The 27,690-nt window shown below is 44.8% G+C and overlaps 1 protein-coding gene across 5 annotated transcripts in view; it reads right to left on the bottom strand.

Moving 5' to 3' along the window:
• The window catches only part of Stn1 (STN1 subunit of CST complex), a 43,743-nt gene extending 16,272 nt beyond the window's left edge, over positions 1–27,471 (bottom strand). The window contains exons 1-7 of one of the 5 annotated variants that reach the window (XM_048438987.3): positions 27,144–27,471; positions 26,540–26,730; positions 14,959–15,054; positions 10,074–10,202; positions 3,349–3,516; positions 2,414–2,537; positions 408–594 (exon numbers count right to left, since the gene is read on the bottom strand). In XM_048438987.3, coding sequence (XP_048294944.3) covers positions 408–594; positions 2,414–2,537; positions 3,349–3,516; positions 10,074–10,202; positions 14,959–15,054; positions 26,540–26,693 — 858 coding nt within the window. In that variant the 5' untranslated portion in view covers positions 26,694–26,730; positions 27,144–27,471. The remainder of the gene's footprint in view (positions 1–407; positions 595–2,413; positions 2,538–3,348; positions 3,517–10,073; positions 10,203–14,958; positions 15,055–26,539; positions 26,731–27,143) is intronic. The other 4 variants (XM_048438985.3, XM_048438986.3, XM_048438988.3 and 1 more) reach the window with 4 other exon arrangements.
• Positions 27,472–27,690: the final 219 nt, after the last annotated feature.

Here is a 27,690-nt window from a genome sequence, read left to right as displayed (position 1 = left end):
ATCTGATTTCCTACAACAGGACAGATTGACCTTTTCATGGAAAAGACCACGCCATTAAAAACCGTGATTCGGGTACCATCTTGCTGGCCAATCGTCACCTTGGAGGGAGGGTGATTCTCTCCTCTTACCTCGTTACCCTCATGTACTTGCTCAGAGATTAAACGCCCATCTCAGCGAGCACTGGCCACTAGGTGCCGTGGCCCAAGCCTGCCATTATTCTCTACTCAGACATCCAGGGCAACGTGAATTCCTAGTGCTCAGTGACCTTTCTAGAATAGAAAGGCACATGCTAGAACCGTGACATCTGCTCTGGAAGCCCACCCCGCGAGTCTTCCACCAGTCACGCATGCGCTCACCTTCAGCTGCAGGCGTGGGGACTGAGGACCTCATGAGCACGCTGCACTTACTTTGTCCGAGCAGGTGCCGTGAGCCACGGGCTGGCTGGCCACGGGCTGGCTGGCCAGGGACTGCAGGGACTCCACCATTTCCACGTCCTGCTGGTAGAAGGTGTGCACTTTCTTCTCCTGGAGAAATTCTTTGATTTTCTCACTCAACAAAGACGTGAGGCCGGCGAGATCCAAAGTGCCTGTCTTGCTGCGGGGGCAAAATTTAAAATGCCTTGTAGAAACCATCATCACCTCAGGCTCCTTTTGGTGTGTATAAAACCAGAAGCTAGTAGGAGACCCCATTCTACACTGGTACTTATCTTTCGTTGTTGTTGTTTTGGGGGGGGGGGTATCTGTTTGCTTGTTTACAAAAAGGGAAAGTCTTACAGTGGCCATCAGGCGGCTACGATGGAACTGTGTGCATTGACAGACATTCACGACACATTATAAAGACAGGTCAAGAAGAGCACGGAGGGGCGACCATTTTTGTGAGAGGGAAAAGAAATCCCACTAAATATCTAAGTGATGTTCATGTTGTGGAGCATGGAATAAAGGCACATAAGGGAACCATGGCAACCTAGGAACACTGGTGACCTCTGGGTAGTCGTGCTTGGAGGCAACTCCCACTTTCTGTGTGATAAACATCTACTATTTGTGTTGTTTGAAAGTACGGCTTACTGAAGAAGTAATATATTTATATGTTTAAAAAATTAAAGGGAGGGCAGGGGGTACAGCTTAGCATGAGTTTGGTCCTGGTTCATTCTCTAGCATGGCAAAAAAAGAATGTGTGTGATGGACGTGTGGGTGCATGCGTGTGTGGTGTGTGTGTGTGTGTGTGTGTGTGTGCATGCAGAGGTCATAGGAAGACATCGGGTGCCCTGCTTTATTACTCCCTTGAGAGCAGATCTAGAGGTAGATCTCAGATTTAGAGGTAAAGAAATGGGCAGCAAGTCCCAGTGATCCTCCTGTCTCCACCGCCTACACTGCTGGGGTTACAGGTCTGCGCACCAGCCTGCCCAGATTTTAATATAGGGCTGAGATCTGAGCTCAAGTCCTCACACAATTTACCCACTGAGCTGCTTCTCTAGCGCCTCTGCCCCCAACCCAACAAAAAGTATCTTCCTGTGCTGGCTAGTTTTACATCAACTTGACACAAGCTGTAGCCATTTAAGGAGAACACTTCAATTGAGAAAATGCCTCCAGAAGAGTGCCGCAGACAACCCTGTAGAGTATTTTCTTAATTAGTGACTGATGGAGGAGGGCCCACTCACTGTGGGTGGGGCCACTCCTGGGATGGTGATCCTGGGCTCTATAAGAAAGGAGAATGAGCAAGCTATGGAGAGCAAGCCAGTAAGCAGCACTCCTCCACGGCCTCTGCATCAGTTTCTGCCTCCAGGTTCCTGACCTGTTCCTAGAGTTCCTGTCCTGACTCCCTCTGATGAGGAACAGTGATGTGGAAGTGTGAGCTAAATAAACCCTTTCCTCCCCAAGTACTTTCCTCATGGTGTTTCATCAGAGAAAAGTAACCCTAAGTAAGACACCTCCTCATTCTCTCCTCCCAGCTGAAGGTGCTGGGAGGCCACTGAGAAGGGATTTTCCGTGGCATGTTGTTGTTTTATGGTGGGAGCTGCAGGACCAGGGTCGTGGTCCCCGTGGCACAGTATTTTGACTGTGAAAAGCCTTGGTGCAGTTTGCTCCATGGTTCTCACCTCAGGGTTTGCTAAGCTTCTTGGATCTGTGAGTTTAGAGCTTTCCTCTGATTTGGAGAAGTTCCAGCTGCCATGCAGGATTCATCCATGCCCCCCCATTCCTATAGTAAGTCTAATTATAACACACTTGTGCCCTTCACACCCTACAGCCTCTATGCTATAGTTGCTCTAGTTTGCAGGAGAGGAAGCTGGAGCAGAGAGGACTGGAGCCCCCCACCCCGTACTCGGGTGGGTATCTGCCGTCACCCCAGTCTCTGGCTCCTACTGCTAGACTTCCCTGCAGCCGTCATGTTCTCAAGCGGGGACAGGGGGACTTACTCAGGTGGCTCTTCCTCCGTTAGGGCTGGGCTGCGGAAGGGCTGGTCGTACACTCTCCTGTAGAGCACTGGCAGCTCGAGCATTCTCGCAGTTTGAATATTCCACACTGGATCGTCCACCTTATCTACCAACCCAAGAACAAGATGCCACAGAAGGAACACTGAGAGCACTTCCTTTCACGTCCAAATCACCCATAGGACAGTAGTCTGGAGTCGCAGGACAGGACCCAGCCATCCCTGGAGAGAGAAGGCAGTGCCTACGGTGTGACAGGCACATCTGGGGTGGAGACAGGACTGTCATCAGCGAGTTGTGTGTTATGCTGATGTACTACATGGCCAGTCCTTGAAATTATATTATATTTACATACGGCTATAGTCGTATGTAGCGCTGGCTAGTCTGTAACTCATTATGTAGACTAGGCTGGCCTCAAATGCATGGAGATCCGCCTGCCTCTGTCTCCTGGGTGCTGGAGTTAAAGGTGTGTGTCGCTCATGCCTGACTGCTTTTGAGATTTTCCCGCTGAAAACCAGCCAGCACAGTGCAAAGGGGGTGATTCGGGACTATTTCTAATTAGCTATTTTCATTAAAGTTAATGGGCTTAATGGTGTTCAAGACATTTCCATCCTTTTGAAGAACTGGAACACTCTGCCCTAATGGACTGACATTTAGAATTTCAAAGTACTTCAGAAACGGCGGTGCTGTCCAGACAAACTTGCCATCTCTATAGAGTCCATAATTCATTCTTTCCCAATTTACTTCTAATTAACATTCTTTAAAATAAAATTTAAAAAGGCTGCTTTCCTAAAAACAGCAAGCTAAACACAACTTCCCCACTAGACTTAAATCTTTTGCAAGTCTGACTTGGAACTAAGCAAGCACTAACTGAGCACACACCCAGAAGAGCAGCTCACTTGGCAGAAACTCCCCGTGCTTACAGTAAAGGGTGGCACTGATTTCTCGCTGTTCTCTGAACATGCGCACAGAACCTCTGACATGGATAACGTCCCCGATTTCGATCTTGGTTTTCTGCTTGATGGTCTCCTGCAGTTTCTTAAGCTGTGAGGTCATGCTTAGCTCTCTTGCAGTGCTTGGAGCAGCTGGGTCTGTCGGGGCCAGGAAAAGAGAAGAAAGGTGTTAGCAAGTGTCCCTCCATGCTGCGGACACAGCATCTCAGTATGTTTAGTTTCCTGGTGAGGTGCTGTAATCTTCTACGGACTGTACAATACACCAGCACACCTGAACGTGAGGGTGTACAGGTTCTCTTCTACAGACTGTATAGTACACCAGCACACCTGAACATGAGGGTGTACAGATGTTCTTTACAGACTGTACAATACACCAGCACACCTGAACGTGAAGATGTATAGGTGTTCTTCTACAGACTGTACAATACACCAGCACACCTGAACGTGAGGGTGTACAGGTTCTCTTCTACAGACTGTACAATACACCAGCACATCCAAGTTGTACACCTGCTCCCTTCTGCTAGCTCCATTTCAGAGACGAGAAACTTGTGCCACAGAGACATCAAGCAACTTGTCTGAAATAAACAGTCAGCTAACAGGGAAGGCTGCAGGTTGAGCTGCAGTGTGTGGCTGTGGAGACTGTGGTCACACTATATATAGCCTGCTGCCTGCCTCAGAGGGTAATAGAGCTGGCTAAGTAGAGACCCAGTGTTCTGTTTTGTCTACTGTAATTCCAAATACAGCCATGTGTCCACAGAAGCTACCCAACTCAGCATTTTGTTGTAGCTTTGGTTCTTGAAATATGGCCTTGCTATGCAACCCCGGATGGTCTTGAACCCTCTACCCCAGCTTTAGTGCAGAGAATTACTCAGTCTTCCATACAATAGAAGCCCCGCCATGATCTGGCATTATATAGCTGCATGTTTCTTCCCTTTTGGAGGCTTTTCACTTTGATTTGTATCATCTGCCTGGGGCAGGCACAGCATGGAGGGCAGCACTGTCGGCAGAGAAGCCTGACTTGTATCTCCGCTGGGCTCTTAGCTGCTGTGACTCCTCCCTGGGCAGGCTGCTTCTCCCCTCTGATGTCCCCTCTCCTCACGAAATCAATCAAAAAATGAGGGTAATGGCAGTCTACTGCTGCACACACGCATCCACATATGTGCTCGCCTGCATGAGCATGCGCGCACACACACACACACACACACACACACACACACACACACACACACACACGGCTGTCGTGCATGGCTCAACTTTGCATACCATGGACAGAGGAAGTGACGCCTGTGCTATTTGTGACAACAGATGACTGAGCTCTCTAGACAATTATTTTCTTTGGGGACTTCCACTGAGTTTGCAACCTGTCACTTTTTACAGTGTTTGCCAGAACAACCTCACCCTGCATTCACACATGTCATTGGCAAAGCACGTGTGCTCTCAGCTCCCTTGGGAACCTGCCATAGCAACTTGGAAAGCCCAAGCGAAGCCCAATTCTGTCAAGAACTGGGAGTGGTGGTGTCTCATGTGATCCCAGCACTTCGGAGGCTGCAGGCTGCGGAGGATCAGGAGTTCAAGGCCAGGCTCAGCTATGCTGTGAATTCAAGACTAGCTGGATTTCAAGAGACCCTGTCTAAAAACAAAACAAAACAAAACCACTAAGAAGTAAATTAAAACAAACAGCAAAGGAAACCATGTACCGTTTTTGATATTTTCTTTATTGGGGTCTTATGTACCCTTGTCTGGAACTCAATACATGGCAAGGGTGAGTTTGAACTTCTGATCCTCCTGCCTCTGTCTCCCAAATGCTGGGGTTACTGGTTTGTCCCAGACACTGAGCTGGCTGTTTTTATATGAGATGATAGACTTCGTGTATGTTTTGTTGCTGATAAGCCTGTGCTGTTGGTTTCATTAAACTTGAAGTAGACTGTGTGCATGATGCCCATCACACATACTGTCCATGGATTCAAACATTTATTTGAGTTCATTCTGTTGCGTAAGAGTTTAAAAAATCTTGATTTTTGAATCCACTCCTCTTGTTGCTGCCGACTGTTTCCAGAGACCCAGCAGCTGGGACTTACGAGAACATAGCATGTTCATTGGTATAAAAATACAATATGTCTTCTTCAGGTTCCTCTGTGTGAGCTGCAGGATGGGAATCATGGCCAACTCTTTCCAGATATTACTCCCTACCTGAAAAGATATCTGTTAAATGCTGGTTCATTCCCGCGCTCTGGTTTGTCTTGGTAAGGTTTCAATAGAGCAGCGATCTCTCATTCGATCTTTTGATGGAATTTTCTGCTTTCTGACCAACTACAGCTTCGGCAGTGATGGTTCTGTAATGTGTAGCAGCCCTAGAACACACTTGCTGGACCAAGGCCCATAGCATCACAGCGAGCACAAAGACCTGTGCGCATGCGGCAACCGATACCTCGGAAACTAGAGGCAAAGCAATGTGGCTGCTTAGCTCACTGGGTTTCTTCTGAAAATAAACAAGAATCGCTTTTTTAAAAGGCTGCTCTTGCCATGTTCCTATCCCCAGGCCCTTTTCTACTCACCCTGACGTTTAAGGGTATGTATAAACCTCACTGCCACTATGCAGACATCACCCGGGATTATAAGGAGCCCATGCGGCACCACTGACATTATCAGGCTGACGGTTGATCTGAGAGGCCCAGCTTTCATTTAGAGAGTGAGTCAAACTGATGAAAGAAGAAGGCTCCAGCGTGTAATTTAATGACTGTAATGAGACGGCTGGAGTCTGACAGAACTTCATTTAGTAATCTATTCCATCCTGAAGATAACTTTCTAATAGTGAGGACCAAGCTTTCTTACTTTGCTCATAAGTTAAGTGCAAACGGTACATTCAATGTAACATCCACAGAAGCTCACGTTATAGTCTTTATTAATTGACTGAAACATAATTTTGACTCAAATAAATTTTGTTTTTAAAAATTGTCTTTTTTGGCTACCTTCCAATGGAAAGCTTTTAAACTTGGGGCAATTAAATGAAAGGAGAGAATGAGTGAGTTGGGAGCAATTTAAAAATACTACTTTACGTATGGCATGACATGAACCCTTTCTAGGCTACCTCCTACCTGACATGCTTACCCTGACTGTCCTAGAACTCGCTCTATAGACCAGGCTGACCTTGAACTCACAGACTCACAGAGACCCGCCTGCTTCTGTCTCCCAAATGCTGGGATTAAAGGCATGTGCCACCACCGCCCAGGTATCATTTTCTTTATGCTTGCTTTTGAATGAAGATGATTCTGGAATTGCTCATTGGTTCATCTGCTTCCCAACTTTAAAGCATCCTCCTCTTGTGTGTTCAGTACTAACAGCCACTCTGTTGATCCAAAACATCACTATTATTAAGTGTAGGACTTACATGGTGTTCCTGATTACGTCACTTCTTTAAAAAGAGTCAATTAACCTGGATGTGGTAGCATACACCTTTGATCCCAGCACTGGGGAGGCAAAGGGTTCAGTGAGAGTTTAAGGCCAGCTACATAGTGAGACCCTATCCACCCCCCCCAAAAGTTAATTTAGAAAACAAAAACAATATCTAAAGTACAAACCAAATCAATCTATAGCCTGTTTAGGGTTTTACTGGGACAGAGCCATGCCTGATTGCCCATGTATCATCCATGGCCACTTTGTGCTAAAATGGCAGTGTCGAGTAGCTGAGGCAGATCATACCTACAAAACAGGAAATAGTTACCATCTGCCCCTTTACGGCATGTCTGCTCAGGTGCTCCGTGAGGCTCAGGTGTGGCTGGATAATTCAACTTCTGATTAAAGACTGCGAGCAGAGCTGTAAACGTGCAAATGACTGCTAACGCTCTAGCGGTTTGAATGGTTTGCTACCCTAGAGTCTCCGGTGCCAGAAACTACGTCCCAAACTGTACTGGTCAGCATTCCATCATGGTAATGAGACACTGGTTCAGACCACTGACGGAATAAAGAGCTGTATTTGGCTCATAGTTGTAGGTGTTCAAACGCTGGGTCATCTCCATGGTTTGTGATGAGAGCAGCATGTCATGGCAGGAGAGTGGGTCACAGTGAAAGTCACACACTGAGCCAGGAAGCAAGAAGAGACTGGGGCGGGGCACCATAATGCTTTTTGATGCCATGTCCCTAATAACCTAGGACCTCACATTAGTTCCCATCTCTTATATGTCTACACTATTGTCCATTTTTGCCACCCCTGGGGACTAAGCGTTTCCATGGACCTTTGAGAGACACTCATTCAGACCACAGCAACAGTACAATATTGTCAGGGGTGGGACTGAATGGGGGCTATTCGGAGCAGAAGGCCAGTGTGGACAGGTCAATACTACTGTGGACATCATTCACCCACCTCCCCGCCTTCCCTGACAAACTGTGCTGAAACACAACAGTTCCTTTAGACTGTGCGTGGTGGCACTTGCATTTAATCCTAACAATGAGAAGGCAGAGGCAAGAGGATCTCCATGAGTTTAAAGCCAGCCTATACAGTGAGTTCAGGCCAGCCAGGGCTACATAGTGAGAACATGCCATCCCCAGATGTTCCCCTTGTCAGGCACGTAGTCACTGCAGTTAGAAAAGTAGATGGCATAACCACAGACTAAGATAAGTCATCTAAACTGTTCAAGAAGCCCAGTATCTGATTGTCTTACAGGTTTATCTCTTGCCTTAAGTCTACCTATAATGTCTCCCAAGCAAAGCAGAGCCACGGACTTAGATGTTCCCAGACCAGGAGAGGGAGGAATGCTAAAGTCATACAAAACCAGTTCATTCCTAAATATACACTGGGAAACTAAACAAACGAGCAAGCCATTGGCCAGCACAGTCGAAGGCATGCTGGGATTCGGACAGAGGACAGCAAAAGCAAAGAGGAAACCTCATAAGCTTGGACAGTCCTGCAACATACAGCACGGATCAACAGACACGGGAGATTAGATACTGGAGTGTGAAACTTGACAAACCCACATGAACACCACTATTCCTGTACGTTACAAAACAGAACAAAGACTGCCAGTACCTGCAACTCCTCAGAGACTAAAATGACTGCTAACATTGCCTAAAGCCCTTTCAATTATTATGAACTTAATTTTTTAAAAATTAATCTTATGCTAGGTGGTGGTGCATACCTTTAATCCCAGCACCTGGGAGACAGAGGCAGGCGGATCTCCAGGATCAAGGCCAGCCTGGTCTGCATAATGAGTTCCAGGACAGCCAGGGCGATACAGGCCTTGCCTCGAAAAACCTAATATAAAAAAAAATTAATTTTCTTATGTGTACGAATGCCTGAATGAAACTGTATGTATTACATACATGCCTGGTGCCTGGAGAGAACAGAAGAGGGCTTTGGATCCCCTGGAACTGGAGTTATGAATGGCTGCGAGTCAGCACATGGGTGCTGGGAGCTGAACATGAGTTCTCTGAAGGAGAACTTTAAAAGTTACTTAAGGGGCCGGAGAGATGGCTCAGTGGTTAAGAGAACTTTCTGCTCTTGCAGAGGACCCAGGTTGAGTTCCAAGCACCAACATGGTGGCTCACAGTCCTTTGTAACTCTAGTTCCAGAGGACACAACACCCTCTTCTGGCCTCTGTAGGCACTGCATGTATGTGCTACAGAGATATACACAGGTAAAACACCCATACACATAAGATAAATAAACCTAAAAAAATTACCCAAGAGGGCTCAGGTCTAGAAATTCATGGCAAGAATATTTGCCCAGCATGTTTAAAGGCCCTAGATTTTAACCCTGGAAACACACACACACACACACACACACACCAAGCATCATAAAAATATATTCATCTAATTCCAAATGCTCTGGTTAGTCAATGTGTTCAAAATACAATTTTAAGATTTATATTAACTTGCAAAGAAATCCTATCCTCATCCTCATCCTCACAAGCTTTGGATTCCTGCTTGTTTGAACATGATAGAGTTTTCAGAAAATGTGTGTCATGGCAACCATGTTGGAGAAGCACTCTTCAAAATCTTTGGTCAAGAATTTTGAACTGATGGGTCATTAGACTATAATATCTTGACTTGCAAATTATTCATTGAGGTAAGAACTGTATTGTAGAAATTCCAGGGATCCTGTCTCTATGCTTAGGAGAAAGTTATGGCCAAACAGGTAGGAGAGAAGCAATTGCCCTTTCCCTCTATAGCACCAGGTTCCAGAGAAGCAGAGTTCTGGGGACAGTGTGTCAGGGCCACCAATGTAACCACCAGCCAGAGCTCTGGGGACCATGCCTCAGGGCCACCATCGCAACCACAGCCAACACTCTGGGGACAGTGTGCCAGGGCCACCATCACAACCACCAGCCAAGCTCTGGGGACAGTGTGTCGGGGCCACCATCATAACCACAGCCAACACTCTGGGGACCGTGTGTCAGGGCCACCATCATAACCACAGCCAACACTCTGGGGACAGTGTGCCAGGGCCACCATCACAACCACCAGCCAAGCTCTGGGGACAGTGTGCCAGGGCCACCATCACAACCACCAGCCAAGCTCTGGGGACAGAGTGTCAGGGCCACCATCATAACCACCAGTCAGAGCTCTAGGGACAGTACCTCAGGGCCACCAATAACCCATCAGAGACTTAGTGTGAAAACACTGGCAGTTGTTTGATGAGTTCCCTTGAGCAAAATCGTTTGTTTATCGGACAACCAAAGGAATGTGGTGAGTGTAATTACCTGATGAAGACTCGGTATTGCTCAACCTTTTCCAGCAGGTGCAGTTTATAACTCCAGTGGCGTCATCCACTGAAAGAGAAGCATCAGCGGTAGTTGAGAGGCTTGGGCCTGCTGGTCGATCCACATGTCCTAAAGGATGACAGCTGCAATAGCTGAAGAGCAACTCTCTTAAAGAACTCTGCCTCTGAGTGGATGGAGGGGAGGAGAGAGGTGGGGGGGAGTGGAGAGGGACAAATGGAAGGAGGGGAGGGAAGGGAACTGAAAAAATGTAATTAATAATAATAAAAAAAAACAAAGCAAAAACTCTCCCTCTGTCCTCAGGAGCAATCTTTCACTGCACACTAGTCTGAACTGCTTCCCTGTGTCTGCGTTTCCCTCAGCCTACCTCATTGGCAGTGCTGAATCTTATCTAGTCTGGTAGAGGTGCATTCTCAGGAAGTTAGCAAGTGCCCACATCCATAACTGCCTTTCTTCTAAAAAGTACCGGTGCTCTGTGGTCGGAGGCACCGGCACTCTGGCTCAGCCTTCTGTCACCTCTGCTTTTACTAGCTTGCTCATGGCCCAGGTAAAGTGGTTCACATTATCTGGTCCAGAGGCTTCTCTGTGGAACGGCTTCTGCCCGGCCCTGACCTCTACAGGGGTATGAGGATTATCAAGCTCGTCCCAGAAGGACCCAACTTTATTTTTATAACAGAAAATAATTATACCCTGGCCATAAAAATAGAACTGGTCTGGTTTATTTTATTTATAATGCCAAAAGGAAAAAAAGAATCAAACAATTTCCATGAGACTTGGATTTGTGACTGCAAAGGAACTTGGAGATCTTTGCTGAGGGAAGGCAGGATCTTCTCCATGCCTGAATTCTGACAAACTCCAAACATAGGTTGCTAAGCACAGAGAAGTGGGCCTCATAATCAAAGCAAACAGAAAAAAGCAGATGGTTGTACAGGCCTACACAACATAGAATAGGAGGGGGAAATGCCTTCTTGTCGGCTTAAATCAATGTAGAAAGAAGATTAGGCTATCCATACAGTGAATAAGTTCGTTCTGCTAACATAAAATAGGTGAGCGGTGTGAGAAGTGGATATGGGGACTGTCTTTACGCCCTGGATTTAGAACTGGAGAAAAAAGACTTTCTAAAGCAAAATCTGAAAATTGTAACTCATTAAACAAAGCTTGATATATTTGCTGACCTAAAACCAATAACAGATAGCAACTTTTCCAATATATGGTTACTGATTTAATATCTAGATTTCCTACCAGCTAGTGAGAAAACTACCAAGACCATAAGAGTAGTAGAACCAAAAAAAAAAAGGGATGTGCAATGCATGGGAAATGTGCAAGGCAAATAAACAAATGCCAATATGCTAAATCCATAACTGCCATGGAAAAATCATGTTTAAATAATTTCTCAACTGCTAGATTGACAGTTAAAAACACTGATAACCAGGGTAAGGATATGGCTCAGTCATATATCACGTACCTCGTTTGCATGAGGCCCTGGGTTCAATCCCCAATACAAACACAAATAAGAAAATACCAGTACCCTCATGGGCTGTGAGTGAGGTTATAAATCAGCAGCCCATTTTGAAACAGCAAGACTGGAAACATGCATCAGATTCTTAAGAGCACACACCCTTTGACTTGGCAATGACTTCTGGTAAATTATTCTGCAGAGAAAGAACAGGTGCACAGGTATCTACATCTTGAATGGCATTGCTCACTAAAGCAGTGCTTGTAGCATTGGAAATAGGAGCAACATAATATTTACAAATGTGTAGTCGGCTAAATAAACTGCAACAACATAGCATGTGAGACTAATGAAGACCTAGGTCCTCACTGTTGAAAGATACACATGCTTCACTGTAAAACACAAAGCCTTTTATATACCTTATAAATCTTTTACATATTATATATATATATATATATAAATTAAACAGTATATTTCAAGAGAAATAATTTTAAGATATTAAATGTAAGTAGCAGAATCTTTTGAAGTATGGAGAAAGACACCTATAATCAGTGTGAACATTAACTTGATGTGGGATTCCCCTCTGTATGCTGTGAATACCATTGGTTAATAAAAAACTGCTTTGAGCCTATAGCAGAGCAGGGCAGAACAGAGGTAGGTGGGGAAAACTGAATGCTGGGAGAAAGGAGGCAGAGTCAGAGAGAAGCCACGGAGCCTCTGCTGGAGACAGACATGCTGAAATTTTGCTGGTAAACCACAGCTATGTGACGATACACAGATTAATGGAGATGGGTTAAATTCAGATGTAAGAGTTAGCCAATAAGAAGTTAGAGCTAAAGGACCAAGCAGTGCTTTAAATAACATAGTTTCTGTGTGATTATTTCCGGGCTAAGTAGACAGGAACCAACTAATGGCCTCCTTCCCACATTAACTGTTAGATAAATTTCAAAAACAAAAAGAGGCAGGATTTTACTCTGTAGCTGGCTTGGACTTGCTACATAGCCCCAGCTGGTCTCAGATTTACAGCAATCCTTTGCCTCAGCTGCATGAGTGCCGGGATTACAGGCAGGAACCACGGCAGCTGGCTGAAAATGTTTATTTATATTGGAAGCAAGACCAATAACAAGTGAGTGAACATTTGTTCTAGAGGATGTGAGGTTATACTGGCCTACCCTGAGCCTCTCGAGAGCCACATCAGAGCTTAAATTGCTGCCAGGGGCTCTGTGTTCTACGGGTACTGCCACCAAACCCCGACTTCTCTGGCTTGTAACTTCTCATGTAGCATGGCTCCTGAGGCCTGCTGCTGAGTGACCTAGAAAAGGAGAAGCTTTGCAAAGCTACACCACATCCTTCCCCAGCTGCAGGATGAGTCAGTGTGGGTAGAGACACCACAGGACATGTCTGCAGCGAGTCAGAGCGCACAAGGAGAGCCATGCTGGGCCTGGGGACAGCAGGGAGAAAAGCGGCTCTCGGCTTCCACTGGCCACCCAAGAACTGAAGCGCCAAGGCCTTCTGCTCTTAATTACTTCCACATTGCTGTTTTCCTGCAGCCCACAGATGTGTCACACTCTCACAACACCCACTTGAGGGAAAGGCTGCCTAGGGAAGAGCCAAGAGCCAAACCTAGCACCTTACATGTCTCTGTGGTGCAGGGGTTAAGTGAATCCCTTTATGTCACGAGCCTAAAGCAGACCCAGTTCTCAAGTCAGAACTGAAATCCCCACCAGTTTCCTATATCCGATCTGAAAATATCAACCCCAGATGACTGGGGTCAGGGGAGCCTGGAGAAATGCGGCAATGTGGGCGAGAAAAGCTATGTGAGCTCTACACAGACAACAGTGCACACTGGGGCCAGTTAGCCGTCGAAAGGGCTCACGAGCCTCTCCAAACAGAACCTAAGAGAGTTAAGTGAGTCATGGCTTTCTCAGCCACAAAATGGGAATATTTGTTCTTCCTATTTCTAAACAAAACCGGGAGAATAATAAGAAATGATGAATGTAAAAAGTGCTTTGTAACGGAAAGATGTGATGATGTCATCCCTGGGACTTGGAGAGAAGTACTGTATTGTACTACCGACAACGCACAACGCGCTTGCCCACAGCTGGGTATACTGCAGGAGCGTAGTAGCACCTGCTTGTGAGTGGTCTTGGAGAGAGTCAGGAGACGGATGCCTAGCAAGATTTAAAACACACACACACACACACACACACACACACACACACAGAGAGAGAGAGAGAGAGAGAGAGAGAGAGAGAGAGAGAGAGAGAGAGATTTCATCTCAAACATGTTCTTTTATAAGCACAAGGACCTTGTGAGTGTTGGAGATAGGTAGATGTTGGAGAGGTGCAAAGATACTGACAATGTCAATCAAACATTCTTGGACACAAAGTTCAACATGTACAGCAAGAAAACAATCCACAGGCAATGCCACAAAAGGTAATGGTGTTAATCAGAGCAAAGGTCTGCAAATCAAATCACGCTTCCCTCCAAACATCTACCACGGTCTCTTAGGTCTGAGCATGTTTGAGTTGCTCAGCGAATGTGATGCTTGCATTGGAGTTGAAGAGATGGCTCAGGAGTTCCAAGACCTTCCTGCTCTCCAGGGGAGCAGAACTGGGTCCCTGCTCCCAGCACCCACACTGGGTGGCTCACAGTTTCTAACCCCAACTTATTGTTGGGGGCAGAAATCTGACACCCTCTTCTTCCCTCCTCAGGCACCTGGACTCACATGTACACAACCACACACACACACTCACACACATATACAAATAATTAAAAATAAAATCTTTTAGAAAAAGGTATTTACATTAACACTTTTGTGCCCCCCACCCCCGCTGTAAGACACACTACACTAAAGCAGGTGCTAGCAATTCTTTGGTGTCCAAAATCCAGAGCCCCTGTTTTAGCTTTCATCATGAGAAACAGGTCAAGTCTGAGAACAGATAATCACACCTTGAGCGAAAAACAGGATTTTTTTTTTCTAACTTCCCTGACTGTTCTGAATATAAATCTTTTAAAAATGATTTTTATCCTCTTCTAAATAGGTGTATTTTTACATTTACTGGGCCTCATTTCAAAGGGATCACTTGCTCTAAACGCAGTCCTGCCCTTGGCTCTGCACAGCTGTGTTCCAGGTGTCAGGTGTCTTCTCCGACCATCAGTGACCCTACACTGCTGCATTCAACTCTTCCGCCTCCTCTCTCCCCAGCAGCGGCCACCTGGCAGCTTTACCAGTATCCTTCTTACCAGTGGCCTCATTTACTTCGCCCAGACAGGGACTCTAAGAGCCTCTCAACAGAGCGCCCGGTTTTGTGAGGCCCCCGGCTGCTTGCAAACGTGAGGACTGCTCAAACTTCAACCTTCAGCTGAGTGGGGACTAACTATAAACTCAGTGTCAGAGGCGATTGCTCTTACCTGCATAGCTGTAGAAAGCATCCCTTTCTCTCACGCCAACGACAGTTCCCATGATATCCACCCGTCTTATTGGATGGCCGTTGTAAATATATATACCTAAAAGTCAAGAGTAAGCAGTTCAGATAACACAATCACATTTCTTTGCAGTAAATGTCTCTTGGGCATGGAGTGTCACAAGTCAGTGGCGAGCTGTGTGTCCTAATTCCAGCCTGAAGAGTCAGTCCTGGGCACATGACAGGCTCCAAGAAGTTAAGTGGTCTTTCCAAGGAGCAGAAGCAGAACACTAGGCTCTTGAGAGCCTGAACTAGAGCAACAGAGAAACGCAGGGTCACCTGCTGGTTAATTCCCTTTCCACTGTGAATAGGAATTGTGCCTCGCTGACTAAGGCTCACAGGGCCGGAGCACAGCTATCACCCGACAGCATCAGCACACCACTACATCTGAGTGACTACAAAGGAAGCTATGGTTTTTTTTCAAAAAAGTTTTTTAGATTTATTTATTTTACTTTACATGTATGAATGTTTTGCCTGCATGTATGTAGTACACTGTTGGATCCCCAGGGACTGGGGTATGGATGGTTGTAAGCCACTATGTGGGTGCTGGGACTCAAACCAGGGATCTCTGCAAGAGGAATGGCTTTTAACCTCTGAGGCCCCTCTCCAGCCCCATGGTTTTAACCAGAACTTTTCTAAGAAACGAGTCATCGCTTCTATGAACCAGTAAGAAGAAGATACAAGCACTGGGGCTAGCTGACCACAGCTCGGGAACTTCTTAAAACACTGTTTGCAAAACCCAGGCTATCCAGATGCGGGGAGGCAAGCTTCCGCCAGGGCAGAGACCTGAGAGGGGAAATGCCACCGACACCCAGCAGCTTTTCTCCCCAGGCCTAGAAACACAGACCTGGGGCCTTTTAGAAGTCACAAGCTCCTAATTCCAGCTTTCATTGCCAGGGCTTCCTGGCCACTTCAAAGCCTCCATAACCTACTCACGCTTCCTGTGTGGAGCTCGGCACAAACCTGTCACACGTGCTGGCTCCCAAGTAGTAGCCCCTCTGCTTTCAACCTCCCATAGTGCCTGCATTCTTCACTTTCAGATGCAAACGACATATACATGCTCATTTTTATTTATTCCATTTTTGAAGGTAAAACATTATTTTTAAAGAATTATTATTGTTGTTGTTATTTATATGTGTAGATGCAGATGAGGGTCCCCATAGAAGAGGGTGTCACATTCCTCGGAGGTGAAGTTAGAGGCAGTGAGCAACTGGGTGCTAGGGACCAAATCTGAATTCTCTGAAAGAGCAGCAAGAACTCTTAAACACCAGCCCACCTCTCTACACTCCACATCTGCGTTTTCAAATGGCCTTTCCTTTGTAAATAAATATATGGGTTGTAAACAAAGAAGACACGATTGCTTCAAGTATTTGTGTGTTACAGCTAAGAGGAGAAAGGCTCCAGAGCTGGGAGCCAAGGAATACTACAAAGTCACACTGCACAGCAAACCTCACACAAAAGATGCATTGGGAGGGAAAAACCAGGAGGGTAGCTGCCTCTGCTCTGATGAGAAGCAGCAGAGAACTAATGGGGGGGGGGGGGAGAGGGTGGAGCTTTCCAGGGTGGCCTGATCTTGGGCAAGCTCAGGAGGGACTGGTGGGATTCTGTGGCTTGATCTAGGGTTTTTTTCCCTGTAGGGTGGGGTCTACTCTCCAGCTTTGAGGGGTAGGACCTAGCTTCTAAAAGTGAGGAGTTCACAGTCTGACCACTCCTTCTTCCCATCACAGCAGGTCAGAACCTCTGGATTTCAATATGTTAGGAGACTATGGCTTGACCTTTTCACTGACCACTACTGACGAGCGGTTCTCTGGATTCCCTTGAAGACAGGCTCATGGGAATGGGCTGACTGGACCAGCCACTCTTGAGCCTGTCTGCCAGAGGATCACTAGGAAAGTGGGTGTGGCTTAGAGAGAGAAGCACAGCAAACTCAACCCAGAGCTGGCACCTCTTTTTTTCGTGGGGGGGGGGGGGTGTACTTGTAAAGAGGAATTGGTGAATGGGAATCTATCCTTAGGAAAACCTAGAAGGGCAGAAGCTGATGTTGGCAAGACCCCATGAAGGAAGGAGCCCAGGTGACAGCGTCACCCCTGAAAGAGAGCTGCTCCTATTCAAAAAAACGCCTGGGCTGACGGGCATAACATGGATCTACGTCAACACCTGGAATATTCTGATGGGGAGAGAGGCTGGACAGAAGTCTCTGTTTCCAAGGCAGTAAGAAGCCTAGACTAGTGCACAAGCAGTGTCCCCAGGTCGCCAACCCTCATGCGACAAACGACATCTGGCAACAGTAAAAATCTAAACAGGTTTTCACTTGAGAATACACTACACCTCCTTGAAAAAGGATAAATATGGACCTCATAACCGTCTACCTTGGGGACTAACAATGGCTCACTTTCAAGAGCAGTCACTTGAGGCTGAAAAAACCCTTCTAGTCCCAAAGGACTCAGAAGAACTCTTGAAAGCACGACAGAACAATAGAGGACTCCAAAAACAAACAAAGTACAGATGGTTTGCATTGCGGGTGAGGAAACTCGCCAAGGACGAAACACACTGCTTAAAAACAGAAGAAACTTCTCAAAGCATATTAAGACATGAGCCACAGAGTAAGACGTCAGACCTCTACAAGATGGCTTACGACATGAGAAAGGAGGAGAGACCCACTTCCTTCCACCAGTGAGCTCTCTTCTGCAGCTAATGGGCTCTAGGCGGCTGCGCTGTCCACTGAGGAAGAAAGCAACAAAAACCCAATGAACTAAGCGAAGAAAATGATCAAACAGAGATGCGCTGGCTTACCCCAACCTCACGTTCCAGCCTTTTCACGTAGCCCAGAGGCCTAGGCGATCCAGGTATCTGTGCTACATCCAAGAGCGTCTGTATGCTCGGATTCTCAAGAAGAGGAAGCCAAACTGTGAGGGTTTAGAGTGCCAAGGTCACTGGCAAATTTGGCTTAGATTTTAAGCCACTGTCCACAAACATCCACAACCCCAGGAAGATATTGCCAGTTTTCTCTCTTTAAAAAGTATTTTCATAAGTCAGTTGGTGGTGGCCCACGCCTTTAATTCCAGCACTTGGGAGGTAGAAGCAGGTGGGTCTATGAGTTTCAAGGCCAGCCTGGTTTATAGAGTGAGTCCAGGACAGACTCTAAAGCTACACAGAGAAACCCTGTCTCCACCCCTCCCCCAAAAGTACTCAAGAAACAAAATCAGAAATGTTCAAAGCCAGGCTGGTCTACATGATGAGTATCAACCAGCTCAGGCAGGATTACATAGTGAAATCCTATCTTACAGGGAGGGTATCCTGCACACCCAAGCAAAGAGGGTTTTGTTTGCTTGTTTGTGGTTTTGAGACAGGGTTTGTCTGTGTAGTTTTAGAGTCTGTCCTGGAACTCGCTCTGCAGACCAGGCTGGCCTCAAACTCACAGAGATCTGCCTGCCTCTGCCTCCCGAGTGCTGGAATTAAAGGCGTGCATCACTACCACCTGGCACAAGCAAAGTTTTTAATGCATAGAACAAACGAGCAAACAAATAAACCACCCACCTAAATAACACAGTTCCACCAGCCAAACCCGAAGCTCAGATTTATGGAGATGGTATCTTACAAGGCAAACCAACAGTACCAGTTTGGTTTCACCAGTTTAGGGCACTCTCTCCTAGCCTCAAGATTTGTGGGAATCTGTCTGGCTTGTTACAAAGCTGCTTCTGTGACTCCTTCAGCTTTGATAATTAGCTAAAACTCAGGAGGGTGTCATACTTCATGATCACAATTTTATAGCAAAGGCCACAAATCAGAGACAGCCAAATAAAGAGAGAACAGAGGAAGGTGTGGAGGGTTCAGAGACTCCCAGGACACATCACCCTCTGACACAGTATACTTAACTAACCAGGGACGCTCATTCAAGTCTAAACATCAGGTTATAGTGGGTTTTCATTGTCTGGGTACGATTGATTCACTGGTCACATGAATGGAATGACCTCAACCTCCTGGGGGTCAGGCTGATAGGGTCTTACTTCTTTGATTTCCAACCCTCCATTCAGAAGGTTGGGAACAGATGATAGGTTCAGCTAGCAGCCCAAGATAACACTTTCATCGGAATAAACTAAGGTGTGGCCCCCACCTCCAATAACAAAGACACTCCTACACACAGGAAATTCCAAAGACTGAGGTTCTGTGCCAGGACCAAAGACAAAGGGCAAGCAAATTCATTAATACAGAACACTTTTGTTTCCCGTTTTGTTTTTGTTATTGCTGTTGTTAACCTTCGCTATTTTGTTGCAGATATTCTTTGTCATCAAATATTTCTAAATTTTATGGAGTCACAGGCGTTTTGTTTGCTTGTTTTAAATATTTATTTTTATTTTTTGGCCTTGAACCCACATTGATCTGCCTGCCTCTGCAACCTCTCAAGTGCTGGGATAGAGGCATACATCACCACACCCCTCTTGTCCTGGTTTTAGAACCAGTGTCTTCTGTAGTAGACCAAACTAGCTTTGAACATAGTTGAGAAGTGATGGCCCTGAACTCTTGATCTTCCTGCCTCCACCTCCTGAGGGCCGGAATTACAACTGTGTGTCACACCTGGCTCACAGTATTCTCTTTACGATAAACCAAGTCAAGTCCAGACCTAGAGTGGTGTGGGGTTTCCTACTCTTGTGGAAACCAACAGCATAGCGTAGTTAGATTTTCTCTATCCCTCCAGCCAGCTCCCAAATCATGACATGGAGACTTATTTTTAATTATGAAATCTTGGCCGACAGCTTAGGCTTGTTTCTAACTAGCTTTCATAACTTAAATTAACCCATTTCTATTAACTTACATGCTACCATGTGGCTGTCTCATCTCCTACCTGTGAAAGTTCCTCTGAAGGAAGAAGGGCGGGGTCATGAAGAGACTCCACCCTTCCTCCAGGCATCATCTGTGCCTGGAAATCCTGCCTAGTTATTGGCTGTTCAGCTTTTTACTAAACCAATCAGAGTGATCAAAAAGATTATCCAACAACAGCATAATCTAATGAAAACCATTCTAAAACCATGATGCCTGCTTCATCCATGAGATTCCCTCTTACAAATGGACATCTGAAGCAGTCTCACCAGAGAGGGTGGAGTCCTAAGGCTGGCACTCCCTGGGTTTCCTTTAACCCACAACATACCCTCTGCCCACAGCAAGAGTTAACCCCCTGGGATGCCCTGCCACATGCTTGCTCACTCACAGATCTTTTAAGCAAGGCTGGCATTTGGTGTGAATTAATTTCTTCCCAAGAGGATGAGCTATAAAGAACACCGGATAATTCTGGAAAACTCTGGAGGAGGCTGGCTGCCTTCCAAGTGGGGGAAAATCCACAGAGCAAGTTCAACAAAAAGTAGGAAGTGAAGATGTGGTGGAAAAAAACTTTGTACAAAAGGCTTTAGAAGGCCATGCACACAGAACAAACCGCATAAAACTACTCATCTCATTCAAACTGTGAATATGAATCTTGACTTTTTTTTTTTTAAACTCAAACCTTGTCATTCAGAAGATCCTTGACTGGAAAGTGTTACAAAATAGCAAGTTTAACCAAACTCCTCAGCCAGCACAGTTGTAAACTCCCGAAACTACCCACAGCCACTTAAATTATTTTAATCTATGTGTTTGTTAAAAGTTTAGGTATGACAATTATCTCTCTAGGAACCAGTACTCTAATTTTAAAAGCTGTGGCTGGGGAGATGGTACGGTAGCAAAGTGCCTGCCACCCGGTGCAATGGTCTGAATTCTGACCACCGGCACCCACAGAGAAGCCAGGCTTGTCTGCATATACTTGTAACCCTGTAGGGGACCAAGCAGAGATTCAAAATGATCTTTCAGGTTTATTGGTCAGCCAGCCTACCTTAATTGATATGTTCCAGGTTCAGCAAAAGTCTCTGTCTTCAAAAATAAAGGTGGCCAGGCAATGATGCTGCACACCTTTAATTCCAGCACTTTGGGAGGCAGAGGCAGGCAGATCTTTGAGTTAACAGGAACTAGCATCATTGATCATTAATATCCCTTAATATCAACTGACTCAATTCACCTATAAAAAGACAGGCTAACAGAATGGATACGAAAAAAGAATTTGACCTTCTACTGCATACAAAAAACACACCTCAACTCCAAAGACATATTACCTTAGTGTAGAGGGTTGGGAAAAGGTTTTCCAATCTAAGAAACAAGCTGGTGCAGCTATCCTAATATCTAACAAAATAAACTTTAAACTAAAAGAAATCAAAAGAAATGGAGGACAGCTCATATTTGTTGCAGGAAAAATCCATTAAGATGAAGTCTCAATTCTGAACATCTATGCCCCAAATACAAGGGCATCCACATTTGTAAAAGAAACATTACTTAAGCTTAAATCACACTTCAAGCCCAACCACTAATAGTGGGAGACTTTAACACCCGCTTTCACCACTGGACAGGTCTGCCAGACAGAAACTTAACAGGGAAATAAAGGCACTAACAGATGTTATGACTCAAATGGGCTTAATAGATATCTATAGAACATGCCACCCAAACACAAAAGAATACACCTTCTTCTCATTACCTCATGGAACCTTCTCTAAAAAGTTGATCAGATACTTGGTAACAAAGCAAACCTCAACATCCCCTAACCCTGTATCTTAACAGATCACCATGGCTTAAAATTAGAATTCAATACCACTAATTGCAGAAAACCCACAAACTCATGGAAACTGAACAATGTTCAACTGAATCACCACTAGGTCAAGAAAGAAAGAAAGAAGGAAATTAAAGATGTCCTAAAATTCAATGAAAATGACCGCACAACATGCCCAAACCTATGGGACACTATGAAAGCAGTGTTCAGGGGAAAGTTCATAGCGCTAAGTGCCCACAGAAAGAAGCTGGAGAAATCCCACACTAGCGAGTTAACAGAACACTTGAAAGCCCTAGAACAAAAAGAAGCAAACTCACCCAGGAGGAATAGATGGCTGGAAATAATCAAATTGAGGGATGAAATCAATAAAATAGAAACAAAGAGGACAATGAGGACAATCCAAAGAATCAATGAGACAAAGAATTGGTTCTTTGAGAAAAATCAACAAGATAGACAAATCTTTATCCAAACTAACCAAAAGGCAGAGAGAGAGAACATCCAAATTAACAAAATCAGAAATGAAAAGGGGAACACTGAAGAAATTTAGGGAATCATCAGGTCATACTTTAAAAAATCTGCACTCCATTTTATTGGAAAATGTAAAAGAAATGGACAATTTTCTGAATAAGTACCACATACCAAAATTAAATCAAGACCAGATAAGCTAATTAAATAAACCTATAACTGCCAAGGAAATAGAAACAGTCATCAAAAGTCTCCCAACCAAAAAGTCCAGGGCCAGGTGGTTTCAGTGCAGAATTCTACCAGAATTTCAAAGAATACTGATACTTCTCAAATTGTTCCAAATAATAGAAACAGAAAGAATATTGCTGAACTGATACTCAAACCAAACGAAGATGCAATTAAGAAAGAGAATTACCCTCAAGAACATTGATGCAAAATACTCAATAAAATACTGGCAAACCGAATCCAAGAACACAGCAGAAAAATCATCCACCATGATCAAGTAAGCTTCATCCCAGAGATGCAGGGATAGTTCAATACATGAAAATCTGTCAATGTAATCCACCATATAAGCAAACTGAAAGAAAAAAAAAAAAACACATGATCATCTCATCAGATGCTGAAAAGACCTGTGACAAAATACAACATCCCTTCATGATAAAGACCTTGGAGAAAACAGGGATACAAGGAACTTATCTAAACATAAAATAGACAATATACAGCAAGCCAATAGCCAACATCAAACTAAATGGAGAGAAACACAAAACAATCTCATTGAAATCAGGAACAAGATGTCCACTCTCTCTAGATCTATTCAATATAGTACTTGGAGTTCTAGCTAGACCAAAAAGATCACAAAAGAAGATCAAGAGGATACAAACTGGGAAAGAAGATAAGTTAAACTTTCACTATTTGCTGATGATATGATAGTATATATAAGTAACCCCAAAAATTCAACCAGGGAACTCCTACAACTGATAAACACCTTCAATAATAATTAACTAAAAAAAAATAATCTGTAGCCCTCCTACATACAGATGATAAATGGGCTGAGAAAGAAATCAGAGAAACATCACTGTTGTGGAACAATGGTCTTGTACTTTGTAAAGATTTGTTACTTGTATTTTAATAAATGCTGATTGGCCAGTAGCCAGGCAGGAAGTATAGGCGGGGCAACTAGGCAGGAAGTAGAGGCTGGGTGTCGAGAACAGGAGAATTCTGAGAAGAGGAAAGAGTCAGTCTGCAGTTGTGACCCAGTCACAGAAGAACCAAGATGAGAATCCCTTGCTGACAAAGATACCAAGCCACGTGGCTAACATAGACAAGAATAATGGGTTAATGTAAGATGTAAGAATTAGTTAATAAAAAGCCTGAGCTAATAGACCAACCAGTTTATAATTAATGTAGGCCTCTTGTGTGTTTATTTAGGACTGAATGGCTGCAGGGCCAGGTGGGACAGAAACCTCAGTCAACACATCACCCTTTACAATAGCCACAAATATTATGAAATATCTTGGGGTAACTCTAACTAAACAAGTGAAAAACCTGTATGACAAGAAGAAAACATTAGAAAATGGAAAGATCTCCCATGCTCTTACATAGGTAGGATTAACATAGTAAAAATTACAATCTTACTTAAAACAATCTATAGATTCAATGCAATACCCATCAAAATCCCAGCAAAATTCTTCACAGACCTCAAAAGGACAATACTCAATTTCATATGGAAAAACAAAAAATCCAGGATAACCAAAACAATCCTGTGCAATAAAGGAATTTCTGGAGGCATCACCATCCCTGACTTCAAATTCTACTATGGAGCTACAGTTATGAAAATAGCTTGGTATTGGCATAAAAACAGACAGGAGGGGCTGGAGAGATGGCTCAGTGGTTAAGAGCACTGACTGCTCTTCCAGAGGTCCTGAGTTCAATTCCCAGCAACCAAATGGTGGCTCACAACCACCTATAATGAGATCTGGTGCCCTCTTCTGGCCTACAGGCAGGATACCGTATAAATAAATAAATCTTAAAAAAAAAAAAAAAAGACAGGGGGACCAATGGAATAGAATCGAAGACCTGGATAGCAATTCACACACCTACAAACACCTGATTTTTGACAAAGAAGTTAAAATTATAAAATGAAGAAAAGAAAGTATATTCAACAAATAGTGTTGGCATAACTGGATGACGACATGTAGAAGAATGAAAATAGATCTATATCTGTTGCCATGCATAAAACTCAAGCCCAAATGGATCAAAGACCTCAACATAAAGCCAGCCACACTGAACCTCACAGAAGAGAAAGTGGGAAGTACACATGAATGCATTGGCACAGGAGACCACTTCTTAAATATAACCCCAGTAGCAGACACTGAGAACAACAATTAATAAATGGAACTCCTAAAACTGAGAAAATTCTATAAAGCAAGGACATGGTCAACAAGACAAAATGGCAGCCTACAGAATGGGAAAAGATCTTCACCAACCACACAGAAGACTGATATCCAAATTATACAAAAAAACTCAAGAAACTAGACATCAAAAGAACAAATAATTGAATAAAAAAATGGAGTACAGACCTAAGCAGAGAACTCTCAACAGAGAAATCTCAAATAGCTGAAAGACACTTAAGGGAATGTTCAAGTTCCTTAGCCATCAGAGAAATGCAAATCAAAACAACTCTGAGATACCATCTTATACCTGTCATAATGGCCAAGATCAAAAATATTGATGACAGCTTATGCTGGAGAGGATACGGAGTAAGGGGAACACTCCTGCATTGCTGGTGGGAATGCAAACTTGTACAGCCCCTTTGGATATCAGTATGGCGATTTCTCAGAAAGTTAGAAATCAATTTACCTCAAGATCCAGCAATACCACTTTTGGGAATATACCAAAAGGATGCTCAACTATACCACAAGGACATTTGCTCAACTATGTTCATAGCAGTATTATTCATAATAGTAAAAATCTGGAAACAACCTAGATGCTCCTCAATTGAAGAATGGATAAAGAAAATGTGGCACATTTACGTAATGGAGTACTACTCAGTGGTAAAAAAAAAAATAACATCTTGAAATTTGCAGGCAAATGGACAGAACTAGAAAAAAATCACAGTGAGATAATTGAGACCCAGAAAGACAAATATAATATGCCTGAAGATCAGAAAAGAAAAGCAGCCAAGCCACTAGAGAGCCCTTACCTCTATGAAATCTTCAGACTGAAAGAGAGCGAATTCCTGTTTTATCCTACCTTATATTCTACTCTAGTGCTGGGATTAAAGGAGTGCACCACCACCTCCTGGCCTCTGTGGCTAACTAGTGTGGCTGCTGGGATTAAAGGCAGGAACCACCATCGCCTGGCCTGTATGACTGACTAGTATGGCCGTTTTGTGTTCTGATCTTCAGGCAAGCTTTATTTATTAAAATACTGAAGAACTATCACTACATACTCTCTCATAAGTAGATATTAGACATAAAACAAAAGATGGACAGCCTACAGTCCACAACCCCAGAGAACATGGACAACAAAGAGGACCCTAAGAGAGACATACATGGATCCACCTAGGAAGGAGAAAAAGACAAGATCTCCTGAGTAAATTGGGATCATGAGGGGTAGGTAAGGTAGAAGGGGAGAGGGGAGGAAGGAAGGTAAGTGAGGAAAGAATGTATAGCTCAATAAAAAATAAATAAAAATAAAAAAGTAAAAAAATCCAGGCAGACACCTGGAGGCACACCCAGGTGGCTTCCATGAACATGTGTTTACACACACAGCACACATTTGCACACACAATGCTTTACTCCTTTCGCTGGTGTTCGCAAGGGCCTACCTACTGCAGGCAGACGCTGTTGCTGCACTTGGACAAGCCAGATGATGTCCTTCTGCCCAGGAGTTTCCATTATACTGACTGAGATGAACTCAAGCCAAAACCAACCCCCACATTCTATGGACACCCAAGCTCTGCAGAAAGTGGGTCACATCCCCAGAGAGGTAAGAACTGTAGCAAGCTACGCCTGACTAGTTCAGTCATCTGTCCACTCAAGAGCAGGTCCAAAGAAAAGAGCCTAAGTATTTTAAAGTATGGAATACTTTATTTTTTATTGAGAAAAGATCTTATGTAACCTGTGTTGGATTTGAACCCCTGATCAGAGCTACTTCCACCTACCAAGTGTTGGAATTACTCACATCGGGCTTGAAACAGAGGGACCTCAGTGCAAAGGTTGAGACCCCAAACTTTTATTTAACTTAAAAAATTTAGATTGTTCTTTAATTTGCAGAAAAAGCACAGAAATGAACTCCTTCAAGGTTGAGTCTTGATATCTTTCAAACCTGAGCAAGGCTCTTCCAGATGCCTTAAGGCCCCAGTTTTCTGTATCTTTGGGGAAGTTGAGCTGGTGGGGGCAGCACAAGGCATCCGTTAGTCTGAACGGCCACATACCTGGCACTTGCTGGGATTCCTTCATCTCCAGGATATCTCTGATGTAGAGTTTTGCAAAGGCTAGAAACACAGGATCCAAACCCCAAAAGAGGGACGGGATCTCCTCTTCCCGTGAACTGGATTCACACTGCATCAAGAGGCTGGGTTGCGGCATCCCCAAACCCTGAGAAGCACGCTTCAGAGCCAAGGCTCTATAAGAGACATAAAAATAAGTTTTCAGGGTGTTCAACGTGGGTGAGGATTATCCAAAAGTTTTAGGAAGGTAAAACAGGGCTTTGGCACCCCGTCAAGCTCTATGCCTTGCGGGTGAAAAAAGAGACCTTGTGTGAGGCTCATTCCCACGAAATACCAACTCAGAACCAGTCAAACACCAAAGTTCTTTTCATCGAAAGCCTCGGCTAGCCCAGGCTGGCCTTAATCTAGCTGTGTAGTTGAGGATAACCTTGAACTACTGATCCTCTGGCTTCCTCCTCCAGTACTGGGAGTACAGGCGTGCACAGACTCGCCTGCTTTCTGCAGTGCTGGGGATTGAACGCAGGGTTTAGTGCACGCTAGGCAAGTGCCCTCTACAAGCGAGCTACAACCCCAGAAGCTAAACACTCACTCTTCACTTCGGGGATAATCATCCACACAGGCGTACCCCAAAAAGAGCTTTAACAAATGAGTCCGGAGAGTAATGGCGCCCGTGTGGCCGGGGATTTGGGGTCCTGGAGGTGGGTCTATTTACGCTTCGACCTTTCACCTTCCGGGAAGAGCGGACGAAATGAAAAGGTAACAAAATCCGAGCAGTTTGTAGCCCTTCCCGGAGTAGGAGCAGTTGGACAAGATTGTCGCCACAGTTCCGGTTACGAAAAGGAACGAAGGGCGGACGTAGCACAGAGCAGCCGGCGCATTTCCTTCCCGCCACCGGCGCCGAGCCACCGCCAGCCCCTCCGCTGAGGCCACGCCCCCGACGTCTGCTGAGCGACCACGCCCACCACTGCGCATAGGCTCCGCCCACCCAGTCTTTCAGGTCGGAGCCCAGCCCAGGCTCCCTTGGGGCCTTGGCGCTGGCTTCAGGACTGACTAATCCGGGAGATTCTGGAGACAGCCCAGGAATTCCTGCAACTCAAATCCCGCCTTTCATGTCAACATTTGTCACTCCGATTTCC

This window comes from Myodes glareolus, chromosome 7, assembly GCF_982192425.1.
Source record: "Myodes glareolus chromosome 7, mMyoGla1.1, whole genome shotgun sequence".
Taxonomy (NCBI): domain Eukaryota; kingdom Metazoa; phylum Chordata; class Mammalia; order Rodentia; family Cricetidae; genus Myodes; species Myodes glareolus.
Note: the sequence above shows the minus strand (reverse complement) of the source record. Positions and strands in the feature narration are given on the sequence as shown.